At 35.2% G+C, this 26,179-nt stretch overlaps 1 protein-coding gene across 3 annotated transcripts in view; it reads left to right on the forward strand.

The window, feature by feature from the left end:
• BRDT (bromodomain testis associated) overlaps window positions 1-26,179 on the forward strand; it is a 77,528-nt gene that overhangs the window by 34,395 nt on the left and 16,954 nt on the right. For all 3 annotated transcript variants that reach the window (XM_082688674.1, XM_082688676.1, XM_082688675.1), the window contains exons 14-16: window positions 6,818-6,876; window positions 9,949-10,120; window positions 16,692-16,792. In XM_082688674.1, coding sequence (XP_082544800.1) covers window positions 6,818-6,876; window positions 9,949-10,120; window positions 16,692-16,792 — 332 coding nt within the window. The remainder of the gene's footprint in view (window positions 1-6,817; window positions 6,877-9,948; window positions 10,121-16,691; window positions 16,793-26,179) is intronic.

Consider the following 26,179-nt stretch of genomic DNA (forward strand, 5'->3'; position numbering starts at 1 on the left):
TGATGTGGTGCTGATTGCTGCGTTTTGTTTTTACATTTCTAAAGTATATAGTGGTAAACGTTTTTGTTAGAATAAAAAATTTTTACTTTTGTTGAAATTTGTCATGGTAAATTTTTAAATTATTTTTGGGCTCTGACTATACATTATTTCCTTATATTTGACTTTAAAGCATAAAATAATGCTGGAAAAGTTTGTAATTAGCGTTTGTAATTTCATCTAATAAAGCATTTGTGGCCTATTAAGTTAGAGCACTTTGTCTTTCATTTGTAGGATAAAACTGAGTTATCCAATTATATGTTGGCTACTGATCAATAAATGCCTTGAGAACTAGTGGAAAAGTACTATATACAGAGTGCTTCAGTAAAGGTATTCAAAAATACCTTAATTTTAATTTGAATTAGTAATTTCTGATAGTCTTCTAATACATTGCTTAAAGGAACGATGTTCATCATCCACTATGTGTGCTTAAAGTGGTGTAATATGTATGTTTTCCTAGCTTTCTAGTGGAGTATCTTGGCCTCAAAGTTATAGTTATTTTTTTTTAACAACTTTGTGTTGAATTTTTATTTTATGACTGATTTTTTTAATGTCATCTTTTTCAATAATGGACTGTTTTTGAAAACACTGTTAAAATCTAAGCAACACATTCTTAAATTTCAGCTTACATTATGGATAATATATAGGTTTGTGACACTAAGGTCAGTTTGTCCTCTAACAATGGTACGAGTTATCATTTTTCTTTGAAATTTTTGTTTTTATAAATGTTGAACCTATATACTTGATTTAAGAAACACTATACGTACAATGCGCAATTATAAATTGCAAACATGGTGCCTACCTTAAATGATCATTCAGTTCTGTTCTTTTGTTTTGTTGTTGTTTATTTTGTTTAGCAAAGTAAATTAGTAAGTGAAGCAATAGGACCTTTGTCCTAAGTATTAACTTTAATTGTATGCATTAAAATACTGTAAGGCTCTTAATTTTTAGTGTGTAACCTAAGAAAAATTCTCTGTATTTTCACCAGTACTTGGTTGTTGTTTTTTTTAAGATTTTATTTATTTATTTGACAGAGACAGATCACAAGTAGGCAGAGAGGCAGGCAAAGAGAGAGGGGAGGAAGCAGGCTCCCTGTGGAGCAGAGAGCCCGATGCGGGGCTTGATCCCAGGACTCTGGCCCGGGATCATGACCTGAGCTGAAGGCAGATGCTTTAACCCACTGAGCCACCCGGGCGCCACCTAAGAACATTTTTTATTTGAACAACAGAAACCTTAAATAAAAGGACTGTAAATTATAAAAAATAATTTGCAGACCATATCAATAGCAATACTGAAGTAAAAATAAGTAAAGCATCTACAGTTCTTAATTATGTACGTGACAGTCTCAAGGAGCAGATGACAAATCCCAAGTATGTATAAGTCTCAGGTTGGAGGGAAATGGAATTACTGAGAAAATAACAATTTGTGAAAATTAGGAATAGTAGCAAAAAATCTGTTATATAAGTAAAAATTAACTGAAAATATGCAGATGATTTTGTAGGTTTAGAGTTTATTATGATTTTCCCAGAACTGAAACTTGGAATATCTTTATTATCATAATTCTGGTTAATAAGGCTTTTGATTATTTAAGATAGGTGATAAGAATATAAGTTCAATTCTTCAAAATGTTAATAGAGAAAATTTTTCTGAAAGCTTTTGTGAGAAATTCTTTCCTGATAGAAGATTATTGATCTTTAGCAATTTTTTCTTAATCTGTTTTTTAATGACTGCCTTTTGGAATTTTTATAGCAGCTTGATTATATGCAGTTTTCTTTTTTTTTAATTGTATGCAATTTTCTTAACCAAGTCATAATCTTTTGTGATTTTGGTTATCAGGGACAGAGCTCTACATTAACTTTTCTTAATTCCCCAATATTATTGACTCATTTTTCTTCATTTATCCTCTATTATGAGTTGGTCTATCTTTACTCCAGTAGCATTCTGTTCAGATGTGTGAAGTGGGTGTGCAAAATGATTGAAAGGTAACATTGTGAAAAACATTTACGTGTCATAAATTGCGTTACAGTTGTTTATTCTACATTATTTTTATTTATTTATTTATTTAAAAAAAGATTTTATTTATTTATTTACAGACAGAGATCACAAGTAGGCAGAGAGGCAGGCAGAGAGAGAGAGGAAGAAGCAGGCTCCCTGCCAAGTGGAGAGCCCGATGCGGGACTCGATCCCAGGACCCTGAGATCATGACCCAAGCCAAAGGCAGAGGCTTAACATACTGAGCCACCTAGGCGCCCTATTCTACATTATTTAAATGGTTATCTTCTATGTATTCTCAAACCTTATTTTATATACTTTGAAAAATATGGACTCAATTCTCCTTTATTAAATAAGATTAATTAAATGGCAGAGATTTGATTTCCAAGGAAAGTTTGATTTAAAAATTCTTTAACATTTCAAGCAAGATATTAAATCCATTCCAAGAATAGAGTTGGAATGAAATCCTCAAATCTTTGAAAAATATAAATGAGCTATCTGTGGGGTAGAAGCAGTACTTGATTGCAGATGTGTTGTAATTTGGTTTTATAATTTATTTTCTTGACTAGCAACAGTATATGGAAGTTGTCATGTGAAGATTAGTCAAGAATATTTATTAAATATTGGTATAAATATAAAACCTTTCTAAAACTATTTCTCATAACCATCAAAATATCAAATGTCAGATCAAAGATGTTAATGAGGTTTGATAATAAAATGAATTCCAGATGCTTATCTCCTGTGTTAGCTGGCCTCTGCTAGTGTATACACATAACCTGTTGAGAGTTTTCTAATGTTCAACAACTTTGGCTATCTTGAGTGTTATTATAGGGATGAATATAATAATTAATAGATTTAATCTTGTGGTGAATATTACTGAGAAACAAATGGGAACAGCTCATAGGTAGTAGTGCTTTTGATAGAAATCTTGTGGGAAATAACTTTAGGAACTAAGTGTAAGCTCAAATACTCAATTAGTGTAGAATATTTTTCAGGAATGTTTAAAATTTCAATTGTTTACTACTTACACACAAGGGAAACTCAGTGGTTACAGCATCAATTCTTTATCTTATTAGACAAAGCGAATTTGTCACTTTGTTAAACTTTTTGCTTTCCTTGGCTTCAGGCATTTTCAGAGAATGAAATCTATGAAATTCTCTGTTTTTCTTTTCTTTTTTTTTTAAGCTTACTTAGTCATGGGTGACTTACAAACAGGAATAAAACAACCTCTCTTTTTAGTTATCTACAACCTAGGTTTTCTGTGGAAGTGACAAGGATATGATTTTTTTTCATGCAATGGAAAAAGGACAAAAAGGACTTGCTTCAAGTCTGGATTTTGTTTTACTTCTTTAGGAGGGGGATGGTTTAGTGAATGTAGGAAGTGTGAAATGACAGTTTGGGAATTATCTTTGCCATTTAAGAAAAATGATCAGAGTTTATCATGAAGTTTTTAAAACTTTATGACTTTTCTAACCAATTAAAGTGTTTTCAAATCAAAAGCACCAGAAAAATTCAAAGACCCAAGCTTGACTGAAAACTTATATATATATTGAGGTCCATACTTGATCCTTTGAGTCTTCCAAATTAGTGATGATACTTGCCTTGTGCATTTAAATATTTTCTGTTAAAAATGGATCTTCCTGAATAAGCAGTCTGTCTAGAATAGGCAGGTATATGTGATGGTAGAAGTATCTCAGGTGACTTAATGTGCTGCCACATTTGAGAACCAGAGGTCTACAGTTTTTTTGCTTTGTTTCCACTTTTTAACTCTAATTATAATGACTTTGGTAAAAGGAACAGCAGTTTATAATTGGGTTGTTCTGGAGCACCTGGGTGGCTCACTCGTTTAAGTTTTACGCCTTTGGTTCTGGCCATGATCCCAGGGTCCTGGAATCGAGCCCCTCGGGGAGTGTGCTGCTCTCTCTCCCTCTACTCCCTTCTCCACCCCCCACAACTCATGGTCTCTATCTCTCTGCTCGCTTTCTCACACTCTCTCAGATAAATAAAATCTTTAAAAAAATAATTGAATAGTTCTTCTATATTAAAATAAGTACCAAACTCTTCAATGAAAATTGCCAAGCGGTCTTTAAAGGAATTAAAACTTTTTAGTTCAAAAACAAATTGCTGATGTTTTTTTTAAAGATTTTATTTATTTGACAGAGATCACAAGTAGGCAGAGAGGCAGGCAGAGAGAGAGAGGGGAAAGCAGGCTCCCTGCCAAACAGAGAGCCTGATTCAGGGCTCAATCCCAGGACCCTGAGATCATGACCTGAGCAGAAGGCAGAGGCTTAACCCACTGAGCCACCCAGGTGCCCCTTGATTTTTTTTTTTAATCAATAGAACACATCTTTGGTGATAAGTTTGGGCAAATCATTTAATGTCTCTGGACATTCAGTAGCGGAACCCAGGAGTGACTTCCAATTACCTATCTAAACCCTGTACTATGTAACAGAAGTGTGATTTATTTTTCTAATTTTAAAAATTTTCATTAATTTTTTCTGCGTATATTATATGGTAAAACATTCTGGTTTTACACCGTAGTATTACATTCATATTCAATGTATTAAATTTTTTAGCCCATACTATCTTGCTGATAATATTTGCTATCTCAAGCATTTATCTCAGTGCTTTGATGGGTATTAAACCAATTTTTGAAGCAAATGTTTGATTCCAGCTCTTCTTTTTTTTTAACTAAATTATTAAATTTTTTCCCCTTAAGTTTAAAATGAAAACTTTCCAAGCCAAGTTTTATATTGAGGTTTAAGGAAAGATGTGAAAGTAGAACATAACATGCATAATATGTCTTCGTTTAGTAGTTCACATTTATTATCTGATTCAGTCTTCTTAAGGTGTAGGTATGCATTTCATCACAGTTCCCTGTAGAATTAGTTGACAGTATATGTGTTACCACTATACTGTTCAATTTCATTAATATTTTCAAGACCTGGGGCTTCTTCACTGATTGAAATGATGTCTTAAGCTTGGTAGTGAAAATGTGTATGTTGTTTTTTTTTAATTGCAAAGTCCAGGAACTCATAAATAAACAGAAATAAACAATTTTACTTCACTACATTCCGAAAAGTCAAGTATGTAAGAGTAGAATGAGAACCAAAATGCTGAGTTTTACTCTGTCGTTATTCATCTATCCATAGTCTGTAATACTTTTATGAAACATACTATATTGGGTGGTTTTGACTTTTTTTATTGCAGTATAATTGATATCAATAGTCTATTAGCTTCAGGTGTTTAACGTAGTATTCAGCATTTGTATACATTATAAAATAATAACTACAATAAGTCTATAGTCACCATTCTGGTTTTTTCATTTAAAAATTCTTTGATGCCTTTTGTAGTGTCTTCAGACTTGGAGATGCTAATTTTTAAAATTCTGAGCTTTATATATCAAACTAAATAATGCCCTTGGATTTTTTAGTAGAACACTAATGTGGTATGTCATATTTTACTTTAAGTTTATACTTAAGAATTTATGTAAATCATAGAATAATGTAGTTTAGCTGCATATTTGAATAGTTAAGATGTATAGATGTGCATATAGTATATGACCATATTAATGAAGTCTGTTTTTTTTGTTTGAAGCCGAAACCATAATTTATCCCCTAAATGTGAAAGCTCCTTGGATCTATAGCCTCAGTCTTTGCTCTCTGTATTCTTTCCCTCCACCTAACCTCCAACACTTAAATAATACTTAGAGGAGTGACATTAAGATGGTTCTTGTCATTTCAAATACTTGAATTCTTTAAATTAAAGCACTTAATTGAGTGGCATTTAGCAGTTTTAACAATGTCCAGCATCAAACATTTTAGGAGAGGAAAGAACAGTAACACATCCAGTGGAAACTGATGGCATTTCAGGAGACAGAAGGTAATTATTAAAATTAGAATGTTTTAAGTTTGAATAAGATTTTGTGTTAACCAGCTGTGGTGCCCTGGAGCCCAAGGCAAATAATGCTTAGGTGGCTCATGGATGCTTACCTGGAAAGGTGGGTCAAGGCATTAACTGCTGGTTTGGTGCTTTACCACATTGACCTAGGCTTATGATTGGGGAGGAATCAATTGTAAGATAAAGAGGAACCTATGAGTACTGCTTCAGAGATTTCTTTTTGTATCTATCCTCCCACCAATGTCCCCTGTAAAGGTATTTCTAAAGGTAAAGAAGGTAGTATAAAAACCATTTGTTGCTACATAATTGAGGCTGCCAAATAGCTAGAGAGTAAATAAAGGATTATTTGGGGTCTTTCCTAGAGTGGTCTTAGAGGAGATTTTGCCATGAAATCAAATAGATTCACTTTTCATAAAAGACTCAGTCAGATCAGTGACATACCCTTCTCTTATAGTAAATTCTTAATTACTTAATTAAGTCCCTTATGGCTATATTTATGGCTGCTTGATAAAAAGGTTTTACTGTAATTCAACCTACTTATTTAAAACCTTATCTGTGTTATAACTTGTTCCTTTTTAAACTATTTTTCAAACTCTTTACTATGCTATTCTTTTTGCCTAAATAATCCAATTTGAAATTTGTGAGTGGGTATTTCTTCCATTATGTGGAAAAGAAAATATCCCTTTCAAAAAAGTGTTCTTTTAGAATTTTGACTGGTTCAAAGGTCAAAAACCTGGTTAACTATAAGAATTTCTTGATTTAAGAGGTTGCTATTAAAGGTATTTTCTTGAAATGACCATTTTATTTCTAATATGAAAATAATTTATAATTTAAATGGTAAGTTTTAAAGCTGGTAAATATTGAAATATTTCTTTATATACATTTGCAGAAATGTTTCCTAAATTTACTGGAGTAAAACAGAACGATTCTCCTAAAGAACAAGTAAAGGTAAGTTAATTCTTCCATTTTTTACCTTAGAATTTTAAAATGTATGCTGGGACTCACTGGTATAGTAGTAAATTCTTTAAAATTTGTTTTGAATTTGGGTGCCTGGGTGGCTTAGTTGGGTAGGCATCTGCCTTCATATCAGGTCATGATCCCAGAGTTCCAGGATCAAGCCCTCTACCCCTGCTCTTCAGGGAGTCTGCTTCTCCCTCTCTCCCTGCTTGTGCTCTCTTGCTCACTCTCTCAAATGAATAAATAAAATCTTTAAAAAAAATTTCATCCTGAAGAAAATACAATATAAGAAATAGTTGGCTACCTTTTTCTAATAAGGTATAACTATTCTATAAATCAGACAGATTGGTAGAACAAATTATAGAAGTTTAGAATTAATCATGAGAGTCTAAATACAGAGGGAAGGCCTTGCTTTTCCTATATGTACACAATAGGATATAGGGTGTGTACAGTAAGGTGGAATTTTAAGAGTAGTAGGAAAATGGTAGTTAGGGTTTAAGATAAAGCTTTTAATTAGGAGCTATTTTTATTACATGTATGGTTAGTAAATGACATGCTTTGAAAAGGATAGAAGTAATTTTATCTGTTACTAATTCAGGTTATCATTTTCATTAAATTTTTAATCCTTTGTACCCCTCTCAAGTATAGAATTACAGATATATACCTTTATTTATTATAAATTATTTAACCTCACATATCTAGGTTAGGAATATACAACATAAATACCTGTCTTGAGGGAGCTCTCAGTTGTGAGAAGAAATAAAATCACACGGATAAGAGGTTGCATAAATAGTGCTATAATCTCTATTCATAATTTATTGAGAAAATGAAGAGGAATATACATACCACCTGAAGGAAGGAGCGCTTACTATGGGTTTTAAACTACAGGGAAAAGGAAGAAATGGTTAATACGTTGACATAAATTAAGGACTTTTTTTTTCTTTTAATCTAGTTTTATTTAGCAAGTGCTTGATGGGTGGATGGTATACTGTGTAAGAAACAATATCTGATAAATGTGCCAAGTCATAGTGGCAGAACAAATGCTGTACTGATAAGAAAAAAAGGATTGCTAAGCAGTGTCTATCAGGAGCTGAGATTTATACCCAAGCTTTGTTTTGAGAAACAGGATGAACACACTAGGGTATACTTTCTGTCCATACAACACACACATGTGTTTATGTGTGTGTCCACATACTTTCGATATTTCTTAAAATCACTTAAAATTCTATACAAATGTATAAAACGTTGGCCAATTAAGTTCAACAGGAGATATACTTTTGTATGTATTTATCAACATATACATATACATATACATCTATTAACATCTGAACTCTAATAACTTTACTGTCACTAAATGTTAACATAATCAAAAATAAAACCATTTTCTGATGGAGCCATAATATTCCATTATATATATGGACCATATCTTCTTTATCCATTCATCACAGTTTGGCGATTGTGGCCATTGCTGCTATGAATATTGGGGTACAGATGGCCCTTCTTTTTCACGAGGACTTATTTTTTTTAACAGAGGTAGTAGCATGAAGAGAGGCAAAAAAGCACAAGAGGTGTTCAGGGAAATATGGCGACATAGGGTAAATACAACAGGGAAATACACCAGGGAGGGCTTTGAATACTTAGGTGAAGTGGTAACTAATATGGTAGGCAAGAGTGAGTTCTTGAAGGCTTTTGAGTAGGAACAAAATACAGATAGTCTGTTGCCATAGGTATTAGAGGAATCAAAATTATATTAATGAATTTTGAAAGCATTCTTCATACATAGCATATAGAATGCTGCATAATAATCTGTTTGTAGCCAGAATTTTTTCAGTGTCCCTCTTTGAGGAACAAAACACCCTTTGATAATAAAAGGATTTTTTTTAAGAATATGAATAAATACATATATTTGTGTGTTTCAAAAGCTGGTTTTGTTTTGTTTTGCTGATTTAAACCTCAGCATTTGACTTTAAGTTTTGGGCTTGGGTCTGTATTATGGTTGGGATAAACATTCTTATGGCATTAGTTTTATTCAAGCTAGCGTGGATAGGTATTCATATACTTGCTTTATCTACTCATTCACCCTAACTCCTTTGTTAGAAGGAAGAGAAAGATTCTTAGTCTCGGTATTATCTATAACTTAAAGCGTAGTAGGTAAGGTACCTGGGCTTTGGTACTATAACTTAGCTTGCAGCTGAACAGATGTAAGATTCTTGGTAAGTTGCTTTTATTATATCTAAGTCCTATTGCAGACTGTAAATGGGGAGGATAGTTATAGCAAACTCATGAGATTATTGTGAGAATTGAAGAGCTATATAAAGGGTTTAGCCTGTTGCCTCACATATTATAAGCATTTAAAAAATGTTAGCTGTTACACTACAATTTTTAGTAGTAAATTGATGAGAATTTGTTGATAGTCTTACAGATAAACTGTCATATGATTTTTACCCACCCTTCCCATTATGTCTATAATTAAGTAACAAAAATGGGGTAAAAGAAAGTGGATTAGTCTCTAGATTTTTTTTTAAAAGATTTTATTTATTCATTTGACAGAGAAAGAGATCACAAGTAGGCAGAGAGAGAAAGGGAGGGAAGCAGGCTCCCTGCTGAGCAGAGAGCCCAACGTGGGGCTTGATCCCAGGACCTTGAGATCATGACCGGAGCTGAAGGCAGAGGCTTAACCCACTGAGCTACCCGGGTGCCCCAGTCTCTAGATTTGGTTTAAAAGCTCAGTTTTTATTTTCCATAGCTCACAGGAAAACATTGGGAAATAAGCAGCACTATTTAATAAATGCTTAAGTTTATATGTATTACTAACTAAGATTATAAGCTTCAACTAACTCTACTTAGAACTATAGATGGCCAAGTCATTTAATCTTTCCACACCTTGGTTTCTCATCTATAAGAATGGGATAATTAATACCTTATAAATTTGTATGACTTAAGTAACACCATTTTTTGAAGCTAGAATTGTTTCTCCTCTAGTGTTTCTATTTTTTTTTTTAGTTAAACCTCTTGTGTAGTTAAAACTCTGAAAGACAATTTTATTTATCTTTGTCTTAACAGATACCATCTTCTGCGCAAGATGAAGCATCTGCAAAAACTACGCTTGTTTGTCAGACCTCATACTCATGTGAAACACTACCAAATCACCACCAGTTAGCATTTAATCATCAAGAAGTAGAAAATGTACAGAGTGTGAAAAACATTTCACCTTTACAAAATCTGCCTCCCTCAGGTAAAAACCTATCTGGTAAATAATAAATTCCAGGTTAGAAATAATCACTGAAGCACAATGTTAGAAATTATCTGCTTTATACCTAAAGGTACTCAATACATTTGGTTTTTTAAAAAATTTTATTTAAATTCAATTGGCCAACATATCATTAGTTTGAGATAATTCATCAGTTGCATGTAACACCCAGTGCTCATCACATCATGTGCCCTCCTTAATATCCATTATCTAATTATCCCATCCCTCCACCTACTTCCCCTCCAGCAACCCTGTTTGTTTCCTGTAGTTAAGAGTCTCTCATGGTTTGTCACCCTCTGATTACTTCCCATCCATTACATTTGAATAAGAAAATTTACATGTGCAGTTCACACTCAACTTACGTTCAGGTAGGATATATACATTGGCATAGGCCATATATGAAAACCTGTCACTGCCAGAGTCCATACTCCTATGTTCTGAGCAGATTTCCATGCCTATTTGAGTTGGAAAGGTAGGATGGAATATGGAAAAGGTAGAGATTTTATAGGTAGAGAAATTAAGTTACATACATGAGAAATAGTTTATAGCTAATGAAACATAGGCTAGAAATACTTGCCTGGCAGTGGTTCCCATTTACCAAAACATCTTCCAAATCTGGCTAAATTTTTATATTGTTTGATTCATTGGACTCAATATCCTGTCTGTTAGTCTTGTCAGAAGTGAAGGTATTGCCTATCTCATCCTGATTTTCCTGCTGCTGTATGGCACAAAGGATAATTCTCTGATACTGATGAGCCAAGCCTAGGAGTGCCTGAATCTTGCAGTACTATTCAGGTCTAGCCCAGAGACAGGTGTGACTATTCCTTATCCATTTCTCCTTCCGTCTAGGCTGCTCACTGGTTTGTATTTGGCCTTCCAATGACAGGGGTTTCTCCAAAGCAGAAGAAGTTTCTAAATTGTTTTACTATAGCACAGATTAGGAGGAACAGAGACATTTTGTCCTCCTTTATTGCTTCCATTGATAGTTCCCTACTGTTCTGTGTTAGGTATTCCATATTGTATTTAACTCAAGTTTTAGCTCTTCCCAAAGTAACACTGGAGGGCATCCCAAGAATAAAAATAAATGAAGATCCAGAATATGAAATATTTACATCTGTCCTTTTCAGAAAAAGATTTTCAAATTATGCAGGAGGATAACTGAAGATGTTGTAATTTTAGGTCAATAATTACCTTGAATGCAGGTGTTCCATTTGGGTTTTTATTTTGTATACAAATAGCTTCAAACGGGAGCATAACAAATTAGATTTTATATTAGGAAGTTATTACTGCTTAACTGTGAAGGGGCAAATTAAGATGAAGATGCTCTGGTGTAGTTGGGATCAAGTAAGGAAGCTGAGTGCTATAGTCTAGGAAGGAAATTATGAGGACCGTAAATAAGGCAGTAAGTATGGAAAGGATGTGGATAAATTAGAAAAATATTTTTGTGGTGCAGTTGATAGGATTTGTTAGAATGAATGTCTCACCAGGCATCCAGTAGTTGGACTGCCATTAAGTGGTGGTGCTCACTTTGGACATGTTTGAGGTACTAGAGTATCTAATTGGAAATACGCAACTATAAATAGATTTCTAGAACTAATGTGGTATAATGAGAACTGTAATTTAGGAATCACTGGTATATAGAAGCTACTTGAACAGACAATGAATGAAAACACCTAGGAAGATGTATAGAGCAGGAAGAGAAAGGTCAAGGGCAAAATTCTAGGAAATAAAACTTCCACAGTAAAAATAGAAAAAGTTAAAAGATGATGTCTTCAAAGCACAAAGGTATAAAAAAGTACCACAAGAGGGGCGCCTGGGTGGCTCAGTGGGTTAAGCCGCTGCCTTTGGCTCGGGTCATGATCTCAGAGTCCTGGGATCGAGTCCCGCATCGGGCTCTCTGCTCGGCGGCGGAGAGCCTGCTTCCCTCTCTCTCTCTCTGCCTGCCTCTCCATCTACTTGTGATTTCTCTTTGTCAAATAAATAAATAAAATCTTAAAAAAAAAAAATACTCTTTAAAAAAAAAAAAAAGTACCACAAGAGTATATTGGAGTGCATTAAAGTAAGATGAGGAGTGAGGAGAGAGGTTTAAAATTAGCAGTGTGAGACTTTTTGTTTTTGCAAAAGGTTTTTTAGTGGTTATTGTGATTGGGGTAGAAGCCAGATTTTTGTAAGTTGAGAAGTAATGGAATCTGAATGTAAATGACTCTTTCAAGAAGTTTGTTGGTGGAGAAGATAGCTGTGGCTTTAACAGGAAGATAGTTTTAATTTTTGTTTTTGGGGCTTTGTTTTGTTTTGTGGGTATTTGTGTGTGGGGGGGGATGGTGGGGTTTTTTTTGGTAAGGGGGGAGACTTTTCATTATGTTTTGCGTTTTTGAATCAGAGAGATTTGGACATTTTTAAAGGTTGATCATGAGAGCCAGGGTAGAGAAAGGTGTTGTTTTCATTAAGAGTAAGTTCGTAGAAGATTGGTAGGGGTAGCCCTGAAGAAGAACTAGACCGTAGAAAACAAAGAATGCAGTCAAGATGTTCTTTTGTTCCTATTTTAAGAAAACATCCTAGAACATCCTATCTGTGAAAAGTCAGGCTTTCAATATCTAAGTCTTCGGTTGGGGTAAGCTTACTGTATTATTTAAATTTTGATTTATGTGTGATTGTGAGTAAAAGGAATTTGTGTGAATATTGTATAAAAGGAATGCATGGTTGATGCCAGAGTGGCTGTTCTATTGCATTTACCAAAATTTTTCAGAACCGAGTGGTTTGCATTTGCCAACTGTAGGTGGCACTATGCCCAAGGGAAACTGCAAATGTGTATAAGCTAACATGTATATAGAAGCTTACTTTTCTGGAGTTTAATCTTGATGGAAATAAATTTTTAGTTAAATCTTTATTTTTTTCACTTACATTTTCTTAATAAAAAAGTTTGGCAAAATGCTAGTACATAAAAGCTTCAAGAAATTGATCAAGTGTTACCAGTTTTTTCAAAACAACTGCCATCATCTCTGCATGAACTGGAAAATGCCCATATTTTTTTCCTTACAATAAGTTGAAGTTTTAAGTTATAGAGGATTACTAGCTTTATCCTTATAACTTACCCATTTCCCAAATTCGTCTCTAGCTTATAAATCTTCCCTTAATGATATTAAGAATTCTTTAAAAACAAATATTTATGCTGTCATATGATTATGAATATGGAAAATGAAAAGGTAAATCAAAGAGTTTGCCAGCTAGTAGGAGAAATAAACAACTGGTATAGAAAAAAATAATGTTCCCTAAAAGAAATTAAAATTTAAAGAGTTGAGGAAGGCAAAATTACCTGATCTCTTTGGCAGATGTGTATTTTACAGATTAATTATCATTTGAGCTAGATATTGAAGGAAGAAGTAAGACTTATCTATGTATATCTAGGACTGAAAGGCATTTTGGATGGAGGAAACAACATGCTTGAAGGTATTTAGGCAATCAATAATTGGATGTGATTAAAGCTTTGGTTGGATAAAGAGGAATATGGGGGAGGGAATGAATTTGGAAAGGTAGACCAGGTTCAGATCATAAGGAACCTTGATATCTACAGACTTTGGACTTAATGGCTTCATTGGGGAGCCAGTGAAGGTTTTGTTTTTGTTTGTTTGTTTTTGTTTTGAGCAAAAGTTGTGCTTCAAGGTAATTAATCTGCCAATATTATATAGGCCAGTTGGAAGAATGGGGCATAAGGCCCAGAGAAAGAAGAGACCAGTTGGGTTTTTGCAGTAGTAGGGAAAAAAAAATGAAATAATGGGAAGAAAAAAAAGTGAAAGGTTGAAAAAAATGTAGAATGAGCAGGTCTGCAAAAGATAAATATATGCTAGATTTTAATAAAGTATAAGCTTCAGTGGCTCAGAGAATATGGGCTAGATACTGGTACAGGTTGAAAAACTAAGTCTGTGGAAAGAGAAGTTCTGTGGTGTTTTGCAGTACCAAAGGGTCATCCCCATAAGAATGTTTTTCAGAGAGTTGGACTCTTGACATACTTGGCAGGCTTCTGTGACACTATTTTCTTCATCATTCCATTTTTTTGAGTGTTCCTTACAAGTATCCACCTGTTTTTAAATGCTGATAATACTCTGAGTTATATCATTAAGCCTTTATCTTATTTATATCAGAGTATTCCAGCCATGTTCCAAAGCCTAGGTTTACTAAGCTCGTAGTGATCCCCTAAACTTATAGCAGTAGGCGTGGAACAGCCTTCCCATTTACCCAGGTCTGCCGTACATTGATTATTTTCTACTTATTATAACATGTAAAAGGTTGGGAGGCAGTGAGCTCTACATTCTGCCTGAGTGATCTTGGCGTCTGTGACTTCTAGTCTCATTTTTACAAATCAAGCATCCAGGCTTCATACATATTTTTATTTATTTATTTATTTTTTTAAAGATTTTATTTATTTGACAGAGAGAGAGAGAGAGAGATCACAAATAGGCAGAGAGAGGGGGAAGCAGGCTCCCTGCTGAGCAGAGAGACTGATGCGGGGCTCGATCCCAGGACCCTGAGATCATGACCTGAGATGAAGACAGATGCTTTAACCCACTGAGCCACCCAGGTGCCCCAGGCTTCATACATATTTATACAACTCTAATGAACCTCTTTTCTTAAACATCACATAGGCATGTCAAACATAGCATGCCCAAACTGAATTTCCCTATTTTAATCCCCACATTTTCCTTTTTTTTTTTTTTTTGCTTTAGAGTAAAACGTTATTGTTTTATTACCTACTAACAGGACTGGCCTCCATGCCACAGTGGACATTGGGCTCAGGGTATGTGTAGGCTGTGAGGAGGAGGTGATGACTAGGAGGCTGCTTTGAAGGAAAGGAGTAGTCTGGCAGCCAGGCTCAAGAGCCCCTCAGCTTCACTTCCACCAATGGGTAGACCTTGTAAAGTAGTCATGGCAGGCTGTGGCTGTGCCACCAGTAAGATGAAATTCCGGGAAATGTAGCTGCCCATCAAAGTTGAGGTCCAGTTTTTTCATCATGCAGTGACACCAGGATCCTTCTGGTTCTTTGTGAAGGCAGCCAGTTCTGTATTCATGAAGGTTAGCAACTCTGTCTTAGAGAGTGCAGTTGTTACCCTCCTATCCAGCACACTTCTGGAAAATAGTAATCCAACAGACAGTGCACTGCTCAGTCTCAGTAGGCCTGGACATTTTGCCATGTGTACATGGAGCAGGCACAGAGCCTGTGACTAGGTGGCAGCCATGCTATTCCTCTTTAACTCTTGGTAATAACACTGCCACCACTTATCTCAGCCAACTGAGAGTCGGTTAGAATTTACTTCTGCTGACATACATGCTCTTTTTACTTCTTACAATAATCTTAAATAATATCTCGCCTTAAGCACAAAAGGTATGTAGTTATAAACTTAAAGCTTAACTTCCTATTTTTTCCATTCCTTGTTGAACTGAGAAAATATAGGCATATTGAGCTATGTAGGGACATGCAGATTTAATCTTTGTTCTGTCATTCTTGCCTCTGTTGTAACTTTTTTCTCACCCTTCTGTGCTCACTCCTATCCCTTGATGTTCCTCTCTTCTTCAAGCCTCAACTTCAACTAGTAGGATTTGGCCAGAGAATCAGTCAAGGGATTGATGAGTAGTAGAAGCTTAAATGTAAGTTCCTACAGTATGTAAGTGCCTAGATTTCTGTGAACTTGAATCATTTAACAAAGATAGCTGCGTACTTTTCATTTGTCTACTTTGTCCTTTGACTTCTTGTTAGGGCCTTTAGAAAAGTATTAGGGAGAACTAAAAGAGAAATGACCCAAGTAAGTTCATGCATCAGAATGTCCATGGTTGCATATGACAGAAAAGTCTGTTCAAGATGGCTTGTACAATAGGAAGTTATTTCATTCGCATTTATAATCACTAGTCCAAAAGTAGGTTATTTAGGCATGGTTTGAACAAGGCGTAAGCTCGTTTTCTATAATTATCTTTATCAATAATAAATATTTGTATGAAAGTTTAACAGCTAATAGGATTTCATAGTTTGTTCTCTTCACCCGAATCAAGCCAACCTTTTGCATTTTATACTCTTCTCCTCACTAGCTATTCTAGATATTTAGTGTCTTAGTTCTTCCATTCTTTGTGTTTTGTTTTCAATTTCACCAAGAATTATCTTTCCCTATGAGCCCTGCATTGGCTTAGGCCTGCTCTTTCCTAAATGACTCACTGGTGTTGGGGTAACCTAATGAAAACCCATCTCTGGAGTGACAGTCAGTTTGCGCACTAGAGGACTGCTGTACCATGGGGACTGGTGGAACACATTTTGGTGGGCGAGCCACAGTGTCAGTTATCCTTAATGTAGACAAAGCAAGAGGACATAAATTTCAAGTGAAAAATGTTTATTTTACAGTATAACAGTTCATCAACTAAGAATATTCCAAAGTTAAAACCACATGAAAAATTAATCATTTTGTTTTCCTAGTCTCTGGCCTCGGGGTGGGGTCAGGAAGGGAGAGAAAGTCAAATTATGGACAAACAAAATGAAGTTTCTTGATTATACTGTTCTAAAAATGTGTGCATCTAGGTGATTCTGAACAGCATTTGAACGGCCTAACTGTGATGCATCAGTGTGGTGATAATGACACAGCGATGTTAGAATCTGAATGTCAGGTATCCGTGCAGAAGGTAAGAGTAATGTTATTTTTTCCCCCACAGATCTTGAAGGGATTAAAAACTGAACATGGAGGTGGCACAAGGGGTATTTTCAGACTTAACTTGAATGAGGTTTTGGATCTCTAGGCCTATTTAATTAAAAAAAAGTATTTTTTGGTGTATTTTTTTAAAAGTTACTTGTGAATAACACCTTCCTTCTCCCTTCTACCGTAAGTTCTCACACTTGTGTTTAATGTAAGTTCTGTAATGCTGGTGTGTGCTAGCTATCCTAATGTTAAAGCATGTCCTAAAGCTGTCTTTTAGAATCTGTTACGGGGGATTTCCTAATGGAATCTTTTGTGCACTTACTCTCAAACTACACATCAGTCATTCTTTCAACAAATATTATAGACATTTGGGATGCTTTAGATACATATCAGGTGTTCTTCTAGGCATTTGAGTCATTCTCAGAAACTTACTATGAGGGAAATGTTTATATATCCTCTTTTCCCTCCCTCCTTTTCTCCCTTCCATTTTTCACCTCTTCCTTTCCTTTATTTTTTACTTGCAAGGATGTCAGAGGGCAATTTTTATTATTTCTAAGTATTTGCCCACACTTAGGAATATCTAACATTTCACCATATGGAGCATACTGATTTAGTCCTTGTGTTTTCTTAGTATTTATAATTTTCTTAGATAATTTTGTGCTAATAATTATTATCATCAAAGATTATGTTGAATTTGGGTGTTCTGTTAAATAAGAATCATTTTTAAGCACCTGGGTGGCTCGGTTGGTTAAGCATCTGCCTTCCGCTCAGGTCATGATTGCGGGGTTATGATATCGAGCCCCACATTGGGCTCCCTGCTCAGTGAGGAGTCTGCTCCTCTGCTCCGCAGCTGTGCTCTTGCGTGCACTCTTCTATCTCTCTCTCTCTCTCAAATAAATAAAATCTATTTTTTTATAAAAGTGCCTTTTCTGATATCCAAAGTTAATTTTTTGTTTTACTCGTCTTTGTTTTAATAACAGAAGTGTTGCCCATCCCCTTTACAATGGAAAGAATAGTGCCACAGAATTTCTTAAATATTTGGCTTACCTATAATCTTTGTTTCTAACTTAACACAACTGTTTATAATTTTGACTGACCTAAAATAAAGTTTGAAAACAATAAGGAAATTTCCAAAAGGGCAAAATAAGCAGCAAAGCATGTAATGTATGTCATACTGTTGTAGTTTGTGCCATAGGTAAAAGTGACATGTCTTCTTAGTTTATTTCTAATGCCTAGCATGTAGCAGAAACTGAACTGTTGAAATGAAAGCTTAAGAAGGAGTAAGATTATGTGGCTTGTTCTCCTCGGAGCAAACTGTTTCCATTCTTGATATTCCCCAGCAGTGTTGCCTCCTATTGAGAAGAGAAGTTATAGAGTATCAGTGCTAGAAGAGATTTTTGAGTATTAATCTGTGTGCCTAAACTATAGCTCAGGTGGTTCAAGCATCTTAGTGTCAAATAAGAGCTGGGACTAAAACAAATTTCAACAAACATTGAATCCCTGGTCTTTTTACATTCTTCTCTCACTTCACCCTCAGGAAAAGATCTCTCTTATTACCAACAATAACTCATCTCTGTTCTTAATTCTCTTGTATTCAGCAGATTTATTATGGAGGTCTCCTGCCATCTCTGTGGTCTCTATTACTCCTTTTTTGTTGTATTTTCCTACTACCTGTTTACATTTTAAACCAGGGTTTCTCTTGTTTAACACTGTTAACATTTTGGGCTTGGATAAGTCTGTGTCAGCAGCAGGGCTGTGCGTTATAAAATGCTGGAACCTTAACTTCTCCCCCACTGGATGCTAGCAGCACCCTTTCTCCCACCCCCATGGGACAACCTAAAGCATCTACTTACACTGCCATGTGTCTTTCCTGGGCTGAGGGGAATCACCCCCAAGTGAGAACCAGTGCCTTAGTTTTGCCTTGCATCTAGCTGCTCTTCTGTCCCTGTTGTTTGCCCTATCAGAGGAACCAGTGACTTCTAAAATTGTTGCATCCTTCCCAAAGTCTTCATAGGGTAAGAAACCAGGATGTTCTACTTCTTTATCTGATTGAACATCCGGTATGGTGATTTCAGTTTTAGTGTCTCTGCAGATGACTCAAATATATATTTCTAGTCCTGACCTCCTATACTTTTTAAATGTTTTTGATGACTTCTCAGTGTCCTGCAGCCAAGGAGTTGCTATATTCTTTTGAGTTTCACTTCCAATATGTCTCCTTTTCTATTTCCACCTCACAAACTAGTGAGGTGGAAATAGAATATTCACCACTTTTAATCTGAGCTCTTTTTAATATTTATAACTTGTCTGACTTGAGACCCTCCTTATTCTAATCCATTCTACTTTAAGCATTATGTTCCTCTTGGATGTGTTCCTCTGATTTTACTCATCTGTATGAAAACACCACTGGTTTCTAACTTTGACTACAGAATGAACATTAAACACCTTTGTGATACCGAGCTAGCTTTTCACTCCTCTAACAAAGATGCCTTGTAACTTATTGCAACTGAACTATTCTTTTCTCCCTAGATATTTATTTTATATCTTTAATTATATGCATACTTTGATGAGGAATACTTGCCATTCTCATCTCCACCTTTCTAGTTTTCCTGTTCTTTGTGATACCTGAAAAACTGTCCTGTACTCCAAACTCACATATGAAGTTTATTGCTTTAGTATCAGCCAAAACTTCATTGAAATTTAGTAAAAATTTTAGGCACAAAGCTAGAAACCAATTTTCATCCTTCCTTTATTCCCTGTTTAATATAATGCCAGGTTTTAACATGGTTGCCTCAAACCTCTATCTGAAGATGAGATGCTTTTTTAAAATTTATTTGACAGACAGAGATCACAAGTAGGCAGAGAGGCAGTCAGAGAGAGAGGGAAGCAGGCTCCCTGCTGAGCAGAGAGCCCAATGTGGGGCTTGATCCCAGGACCCTGAGATCATGACCTGAGCCGAAAGCAGAGGCTTTAACCCACTAAGCCACCCAGGTGCCCCTGAAGATGAGATGCTTTAAATGACCAAGTAGTCATAAGAATTCTGCAACTGGTATTTAGCCTGTTCCGTGAGTAAGAACAGAATAGATTTTATTGGCAGCAAATGGCAAACACTTCCGAAGGACATCTAGGTGACCACTTTTGATGTCTGACTCCTTTTATTTCTTTGGGACAGAAGTTAAAGTCCCATGAATATATCTAGTCACACATTTCCTTATGCTTTATCTTGGGACCCTTGACAATTTTCTCCCTAGTATTTCATGGAAAAATATGAAAAGAGCAATTAAGCATACTTACTATGGAGAAAATTATAAAAAAATAAATTTCAACAGAGGATGTTTAGGTATTATATAATGCTCTTCTTCCCTTACGCAGGTTAACTCTTTTTTTAAAATTGAGATATAATAAACATGAAGTGTTAGTTTTCAGATGTACACTGTAGTGATTCATTATTTGTGTATAATAATTCAATATTTGTAATGTGAAATGATCACAGTAAGTCTAGTGTCACACAGTTACAAATTGTTTTTCTTGTGATGCAGACTTTTAAGGTCTATTCTCTTAACAATTTTCAAATATAATCTAGGTTATTAACTGTTAGTCACCATGCTGTATATTACATCTACTGAACTTAGTTATTTTATAGCTGGAAGTTTGTACCTTTTTTTTTTTTAAAGATTATATTTATTTATTTGACAGAGAGAGAGAGATCACAAGTAGGCAGAGAGGCAGGCAGAGAGAGAGAGAGAGAGAGAGAGAGAGAGAGAGGAAACCGGCTCCCTGCCAAGCAGAGAGCCCGATGTGGGGCTCAATCCCGGGACCCTGAGATCGTGACCTGAGGTGAGGGCAGAGGCCTAATCCACTGAGCCACCCAGGCATCCCAGAAGTTTGTACCTTTTGACCCCCTTCATCCAATTTCCCCACTCCTCACCACACTTCTCTGGCAGCCACGAATCTGTTCTGAGTTTGGTTTCATTTTTTTTGTTTAGATTCCACGTATAAGTGGAATCATACATTATTTATTTTTCTGTTTTATTTCACTTAGTATAATGCCCCCAAATCAACCCATGTTGTTACAAATGGCAAGATTTCCTTCTTTTTTATGGTTATTTTTAATTTAATTTTTTTTGAGGAACTTCTATACTGTTTTCAGTAGTAGCCATACTGGTTTATATGTCTATCAACAGTATGCAAGGATTCCCTTTGCTCTACATCCTCACCAGTACTTGTTATCTCTTATATTCTTGATGATAGCCATTCTAACAGGTGTGAAATGATACCTCATTGCGGTTTTGAAATGCATTTTCTGGTGGCTAGTGATGTTTAGCACCTTTTCATGGACCTGTTGTCCATTTGTATATTTTCTTTGGAAAAATGTTCAGATCTTCTGCCTGTTTTTTAAATGGATTGTTTGAGTATTTTGTTATTGAGTTGTAGGAGTTCTTTATGTATTTTGGATATTAACCTGTTATCACATACATGATTTGCAAACATTTTCATCAGTAGCTGACCTTTTTTGTTGGTTTCCTTTGCTGTACAGAGCATGGAACTGTCCAGTTTTCCCAAGCACCATTTATTGAAGAGACTATCCTTTGCTCATTCTATACTCCTCACTCCTTTGTTGTATATTAATGGACCAAATTTGTGTGATTTTATTTCTGGGCTCTGTTCTGTTCAAGTGATCTGTGTATCTTTTTTTATGAAAATACCATACTATTGTGATTACGATAGCTTTGTAATATAGTTTGAAATTAGGAAGCATGATGCTAATTTTGTTCTTTTTCAAGATTTCTTTGGCCCTTTGAGGTCTTTTGTGGTTCCATACAGATTTTAATATTGTTCAGTTTCTGTGAAAAATGCTTTTGTAATTTTGATAGGACTTCATTGACTCTGTAGATTGCCTTGGGTACATTTTAACAATACTCTTTCTTTGAATCCATGTGCATGGAATATTTTCTCATTTATTTGTGTCTTCAGTTTCTTTTACCAGTTTCTTTCAGAAGTCTTAGAGTTTTCAGTGTATAGGTCTTTCATGCCCTTAGTTTATTATTCCTAGTTATTTTGTCCTTTTTGATGTAGTTATAAATGTAATTGTATTTTTAATGTCTTTTTCTGATAGTTTGTCATCAGTGTATGAAAACAGCATGAATTTTTGTATAATGATTTTGTAACTAGCAAATCTACTGAATTTAATAGTTCTAATAGGGTTTTATTCTTGTTGAGCCTATAGGGTTCTGTATACTATTATGTAATCTGAAAATACTGACAGTTTTACTTATGATTTGAGTGCCTTTTATATGTTTTTCCTGCTAAATTGCTCTTGCTAGACTTATAATACTGTGTTGAATAGAATTGGCAAGTGTGGGGATCCTTATTTTGTTCTTGATATTAGAGGAAAAGCTTTCTTCTTTTCACTGTTGAGTATGTTATTAGCTGTGGTTCTTGTCATATAAAGCTTTTTTGTGTGAGACACCTTACCTCTCTGCCCACTTTGTTGAGACTTTTTATTATCTCAACAGCTGTTGATATACCTGGGAAGCATAGTCAGTTAAGCATCTGACTCCTAGGTTTGGCTCAGGTTGTGATCTCAGGGTCATGGGATCGAGCCCCCACATTGGCCTCTGTGCTTGGCTTGGAGTCTGCTTGGGTTTCTCTCTCCCTCTGCCCCTCCCCCCTTTCAAATAATTAAATTTTGTCATATGCTGATACAGAATGTATCAGTTGAGGTAATCCTTTGATTCTTCTTCATTTTGTTATTGTGGTATATCATACTGATTGGTGGATGTTGAACCATCCTTGCATTGCTGGAGTAAATCCTACTTGATTGTGGTATATGATTCCTTTTATGTATTGTTGAATTGGGTTTGCTAATTTTTTTTGAGGACTATTTATATCTGTTCATCAAGGATATTGGTCTATATAATTTTCTTGTGTTCTTACCTGGTTTTGGTATCAGGGTAATCCTGGCTATAAAATGAATTTGGGGGGGGCGCCTGGGTGGCTCAGTAGGTTAAAGCCTCTGCCTTCGGCTCAGGTCATGATTTCAGGGTTCTGGGATCAAGCCCCATATCGGCTCCCTGCTCAGCAGTGAGCCTGCTTCCTCCTCTCTCTCTGCCTGCCGCTCTGCCTACCTGTGATCTCTATCTGTCAAATAAATAAATAAATAAAATCTTTGAAAAAGAAGAAAAAATATTAAAATGAATTTGGAAGAGTCCCCCTCCTATTTTGGGGGAGAAGAGTTTGAGAAGGACTGGTATTCTTTAAATGTGAAGCCATCTGTTCTTGGATTTTTTGTTTAGAGGCTTTTGGTTACTGACTTTTTGTCCTCACTAGAAATCAGTCTGTTAAAGCTTTCTGTTTCATTACCATTCAGTCTTGAAAGACATGTATGTTTCTGGGAATTTATCCATTTCTTCCAGGTTCATTTCCTTGACTTATAATGGTTCATTTAGTCTCTTATGTTTGTATTTCTGTGGTATCAGTTTAATATTTTTCATTTGATTCTAACTATTTGAATCTTCTTTTTCTTCGTGAATCTAACTCAAGTTTTGTCTATTTTTTTTTGTCTTTTCAAAAAATAAGCTTTTAGTTTAATTAATCTTTTCTCTTGTGTTTTAAAACTATTTCTGCCCTGGTCTTTGTTATTTCCTTCCTTTTACTAACTTTGGGCTTTGTTCTTTTTCTAGTTCCTTGAGGTGTACAAAGTTAGGTTATGTGAAATCTTTCTTGTTTCATGATGTTATCACTGTAAACTTCCCTATTGAACGGCTTTTACTATATCCCATACAATTTGCTAGTAGTATTTCATTTTCATTTGTTTCAAGATGTTTATTGTTTTTTAAGTTTCTTTCTTGAGCCACTGGTTGTTCAATAGCAGCATGTTGTTTAATCTCCATATTTGTGAATTTTCCAGTTTTATTCTTGTAATTATTTTTAGTTTCATATTATTGTGGTCAGCAATAATGCCTGATATAATTTCAGTCTTCTTACATATCAGTCTTGCTTACATTCAGACTTGTTTTGTGGCATAACACATGATCTGTACTGGAGAATGTGGCCGTTTAACTCTTAGGAGGGCCTTCTAGACTTGCATTGTATAGTGTCCAGTATGGTAGCCACTAACCACATATGATTATTGAGCCCTTGAAATGTGGCTTGTGCAACTGAGGAACTGAGATTTAAGCCTTCTTTTTTAATTAATTTAAATTTAAAACTGATAGTTCAGTTTTTGGAAAACATATGTTTGGAATAATAGTTTGATTGTGCATATCCACTTTTTCAACTATATATTTTATGAAATGTGATTGTAAATCTTTGTCAAAGATTAATCATTGGTTTCTTTCTCTGTTCTGTATTCTGTTCCATTGATTGATATGTCTGTTTTTGTGCCAGTACCATACTGGTTTGATTGCTGTAGCTTAATAAGTGTATCTTGAAACCTGGGATTGTGATACTCCCAGTTTGATTCTTCTTTTCCAAGATTGCTTTGGTTATTTGAGGTCTTTCTGGTTCCATACAGATTTTTTAAATATTTTATTCATTTATTTGAGAGGGAAAGGGAGAACAATAGTGGGGTGAGGGGTGGAGGGAGAAGCTGAATTCCTGCTGAGCAGGAAGCTCAATGTGGGGCTTGATCCTGGGACTCCGGGATCATGACCTGAGCTAAAGTCAGATACTTAACTGACTGAGCCACCTAGGAACCCATGGTTCCATAGAAATTTTAGGATTATTTGTTCTAGCTTTGTGAAAAATTATATTTATATTTGAAATTGATTGCATTAAATCTATACATTTTCTTGGGTAGTGTGGACATTTTAACAATATTTGTCCTTCCAATCCACAAGCATGAAATACCTTCTATTTGTTTGTGTCATCTTCAGTTTCTTTTATCAGTATTTTATACTTCTCAGTAGAGGTCTTTCACCTCCTTGGTTAAGTTTATTCCTAAGATGTCTACTATTTTTGGTGCAATTGTAAATGGGATTGTTTTCTTAGTTTCTCTTTCTGCTACTGCAGTATTAGTGTATAGAAATGTGATGGAATTCTGTATATTGATTTTTTTTTTTTTTGGTATACTGATTTTATTGTACCCTGTGCTTTACTGAATTCATTTATCAGTTCTAGTAGTTTTTTTGGTGAAGTACTTAGGGTTTTCTAAATATAGTATCATGTCATCTGCAAATAGTGAAAGTTTTACTTCCTTACCAATGGCAGTGCCTTTTATTTCTTTTTGTCTTGTTTTTTTTTTTTTTTATTTATTTGAAAGAGAAAATGAGAGAGAGATATCATGAGAATGGGGAGAGTTAAAGGGTGAAGTAGACTTCTCTCTGAGCAGGGAGCCCGATGCAGGACTTGATCCTGGGTCTCCAGGATCATGACCTGAGCTGAAGGCAGTTGCTTAACCAACTGAGCCACCCACACACCCTCTCTTGTCTGGTTGTTAAAACTTTTTTTTAGTTGGACTTTCCAACTATGTTGAATAAAAATAATGAGAAGGGGCATCCTTGTCTTTTTCCCGATCTTAGGGGAAAAGTTGCTATCTCACTTATTTCTGCTTCAATCTTTATCATTTCCTTCCTTCTGCTGACTTTAGGCTTTGTTTGTAGTTATCATTCTAGCTTCCTTAGGTGTAAGTTTAGGTTGTCAGTTTGAGATTTCTTGTGCATCTTGAAGTAGGCCAGTATTGTTAAAAACTTCCCTCTTGGCATCCCAAAGATTTTGGACCATTGTGTTTTTATTTTCATTTGTCCCTACACATGTTTTGGTTTCCTCTTTGATCTCTTGGATGAAAAATTCATTGTTCAGTAGCATGATATTTAACCTCCATATATTTGTGTTCTTTCTAGATTTATTCTTGTGGTTGACTGCTAATTTCATAATGTTGTGGTTGGGAAAGATGTGACATGACTTTGATCTTTTTGAATTTGTCAAGATTTATTCTGTGGCCTAACATGTGATCCACTCTCCATACTGGAGAGTGCTGTATTTCCACTTGAAAAGAATATGTATTCTGCTGGTTTAGGATAGCATGTTCTGACTGTATCTTTTGGTTCCATCTGATCCCGTGTGTCATTCAAAGCCACTATTTCCTCTTGATTTTCCATCTTGATAATATATCATCAATGTAAGTCAGGTGTTGAAGTCCTCTACTATATTATATTGCTATTAATTACTTCCTTTGTGTTATTAGCTGCTTTATGTATTTGGGTGCTCCTATCTTGGATGCATAGATAGGTACAACTGTTAGATCTTCTTGTTATGTCTCTTGTTTCAGTCTTTGTTTTAAGGTCTGTTTTATCCACCCATAACCAGGAAGGAAATTGAAGCAGTAATCAAAAAATCTCCCAACAAACAAGAGCCCAGGGCCAGATGGCTTCCC

Source organism: Mustela nivalis, assembly GCF_964662115.1.
Source record: "Mustela nivalis genome assembly, chromosome: 10".
NCBI classification, from domain to species: Eukaryota; Metazoa; Chordata; class Mammalia; order Carnivora; family Mustelidae; genus Mustela; species Mustela nivalis.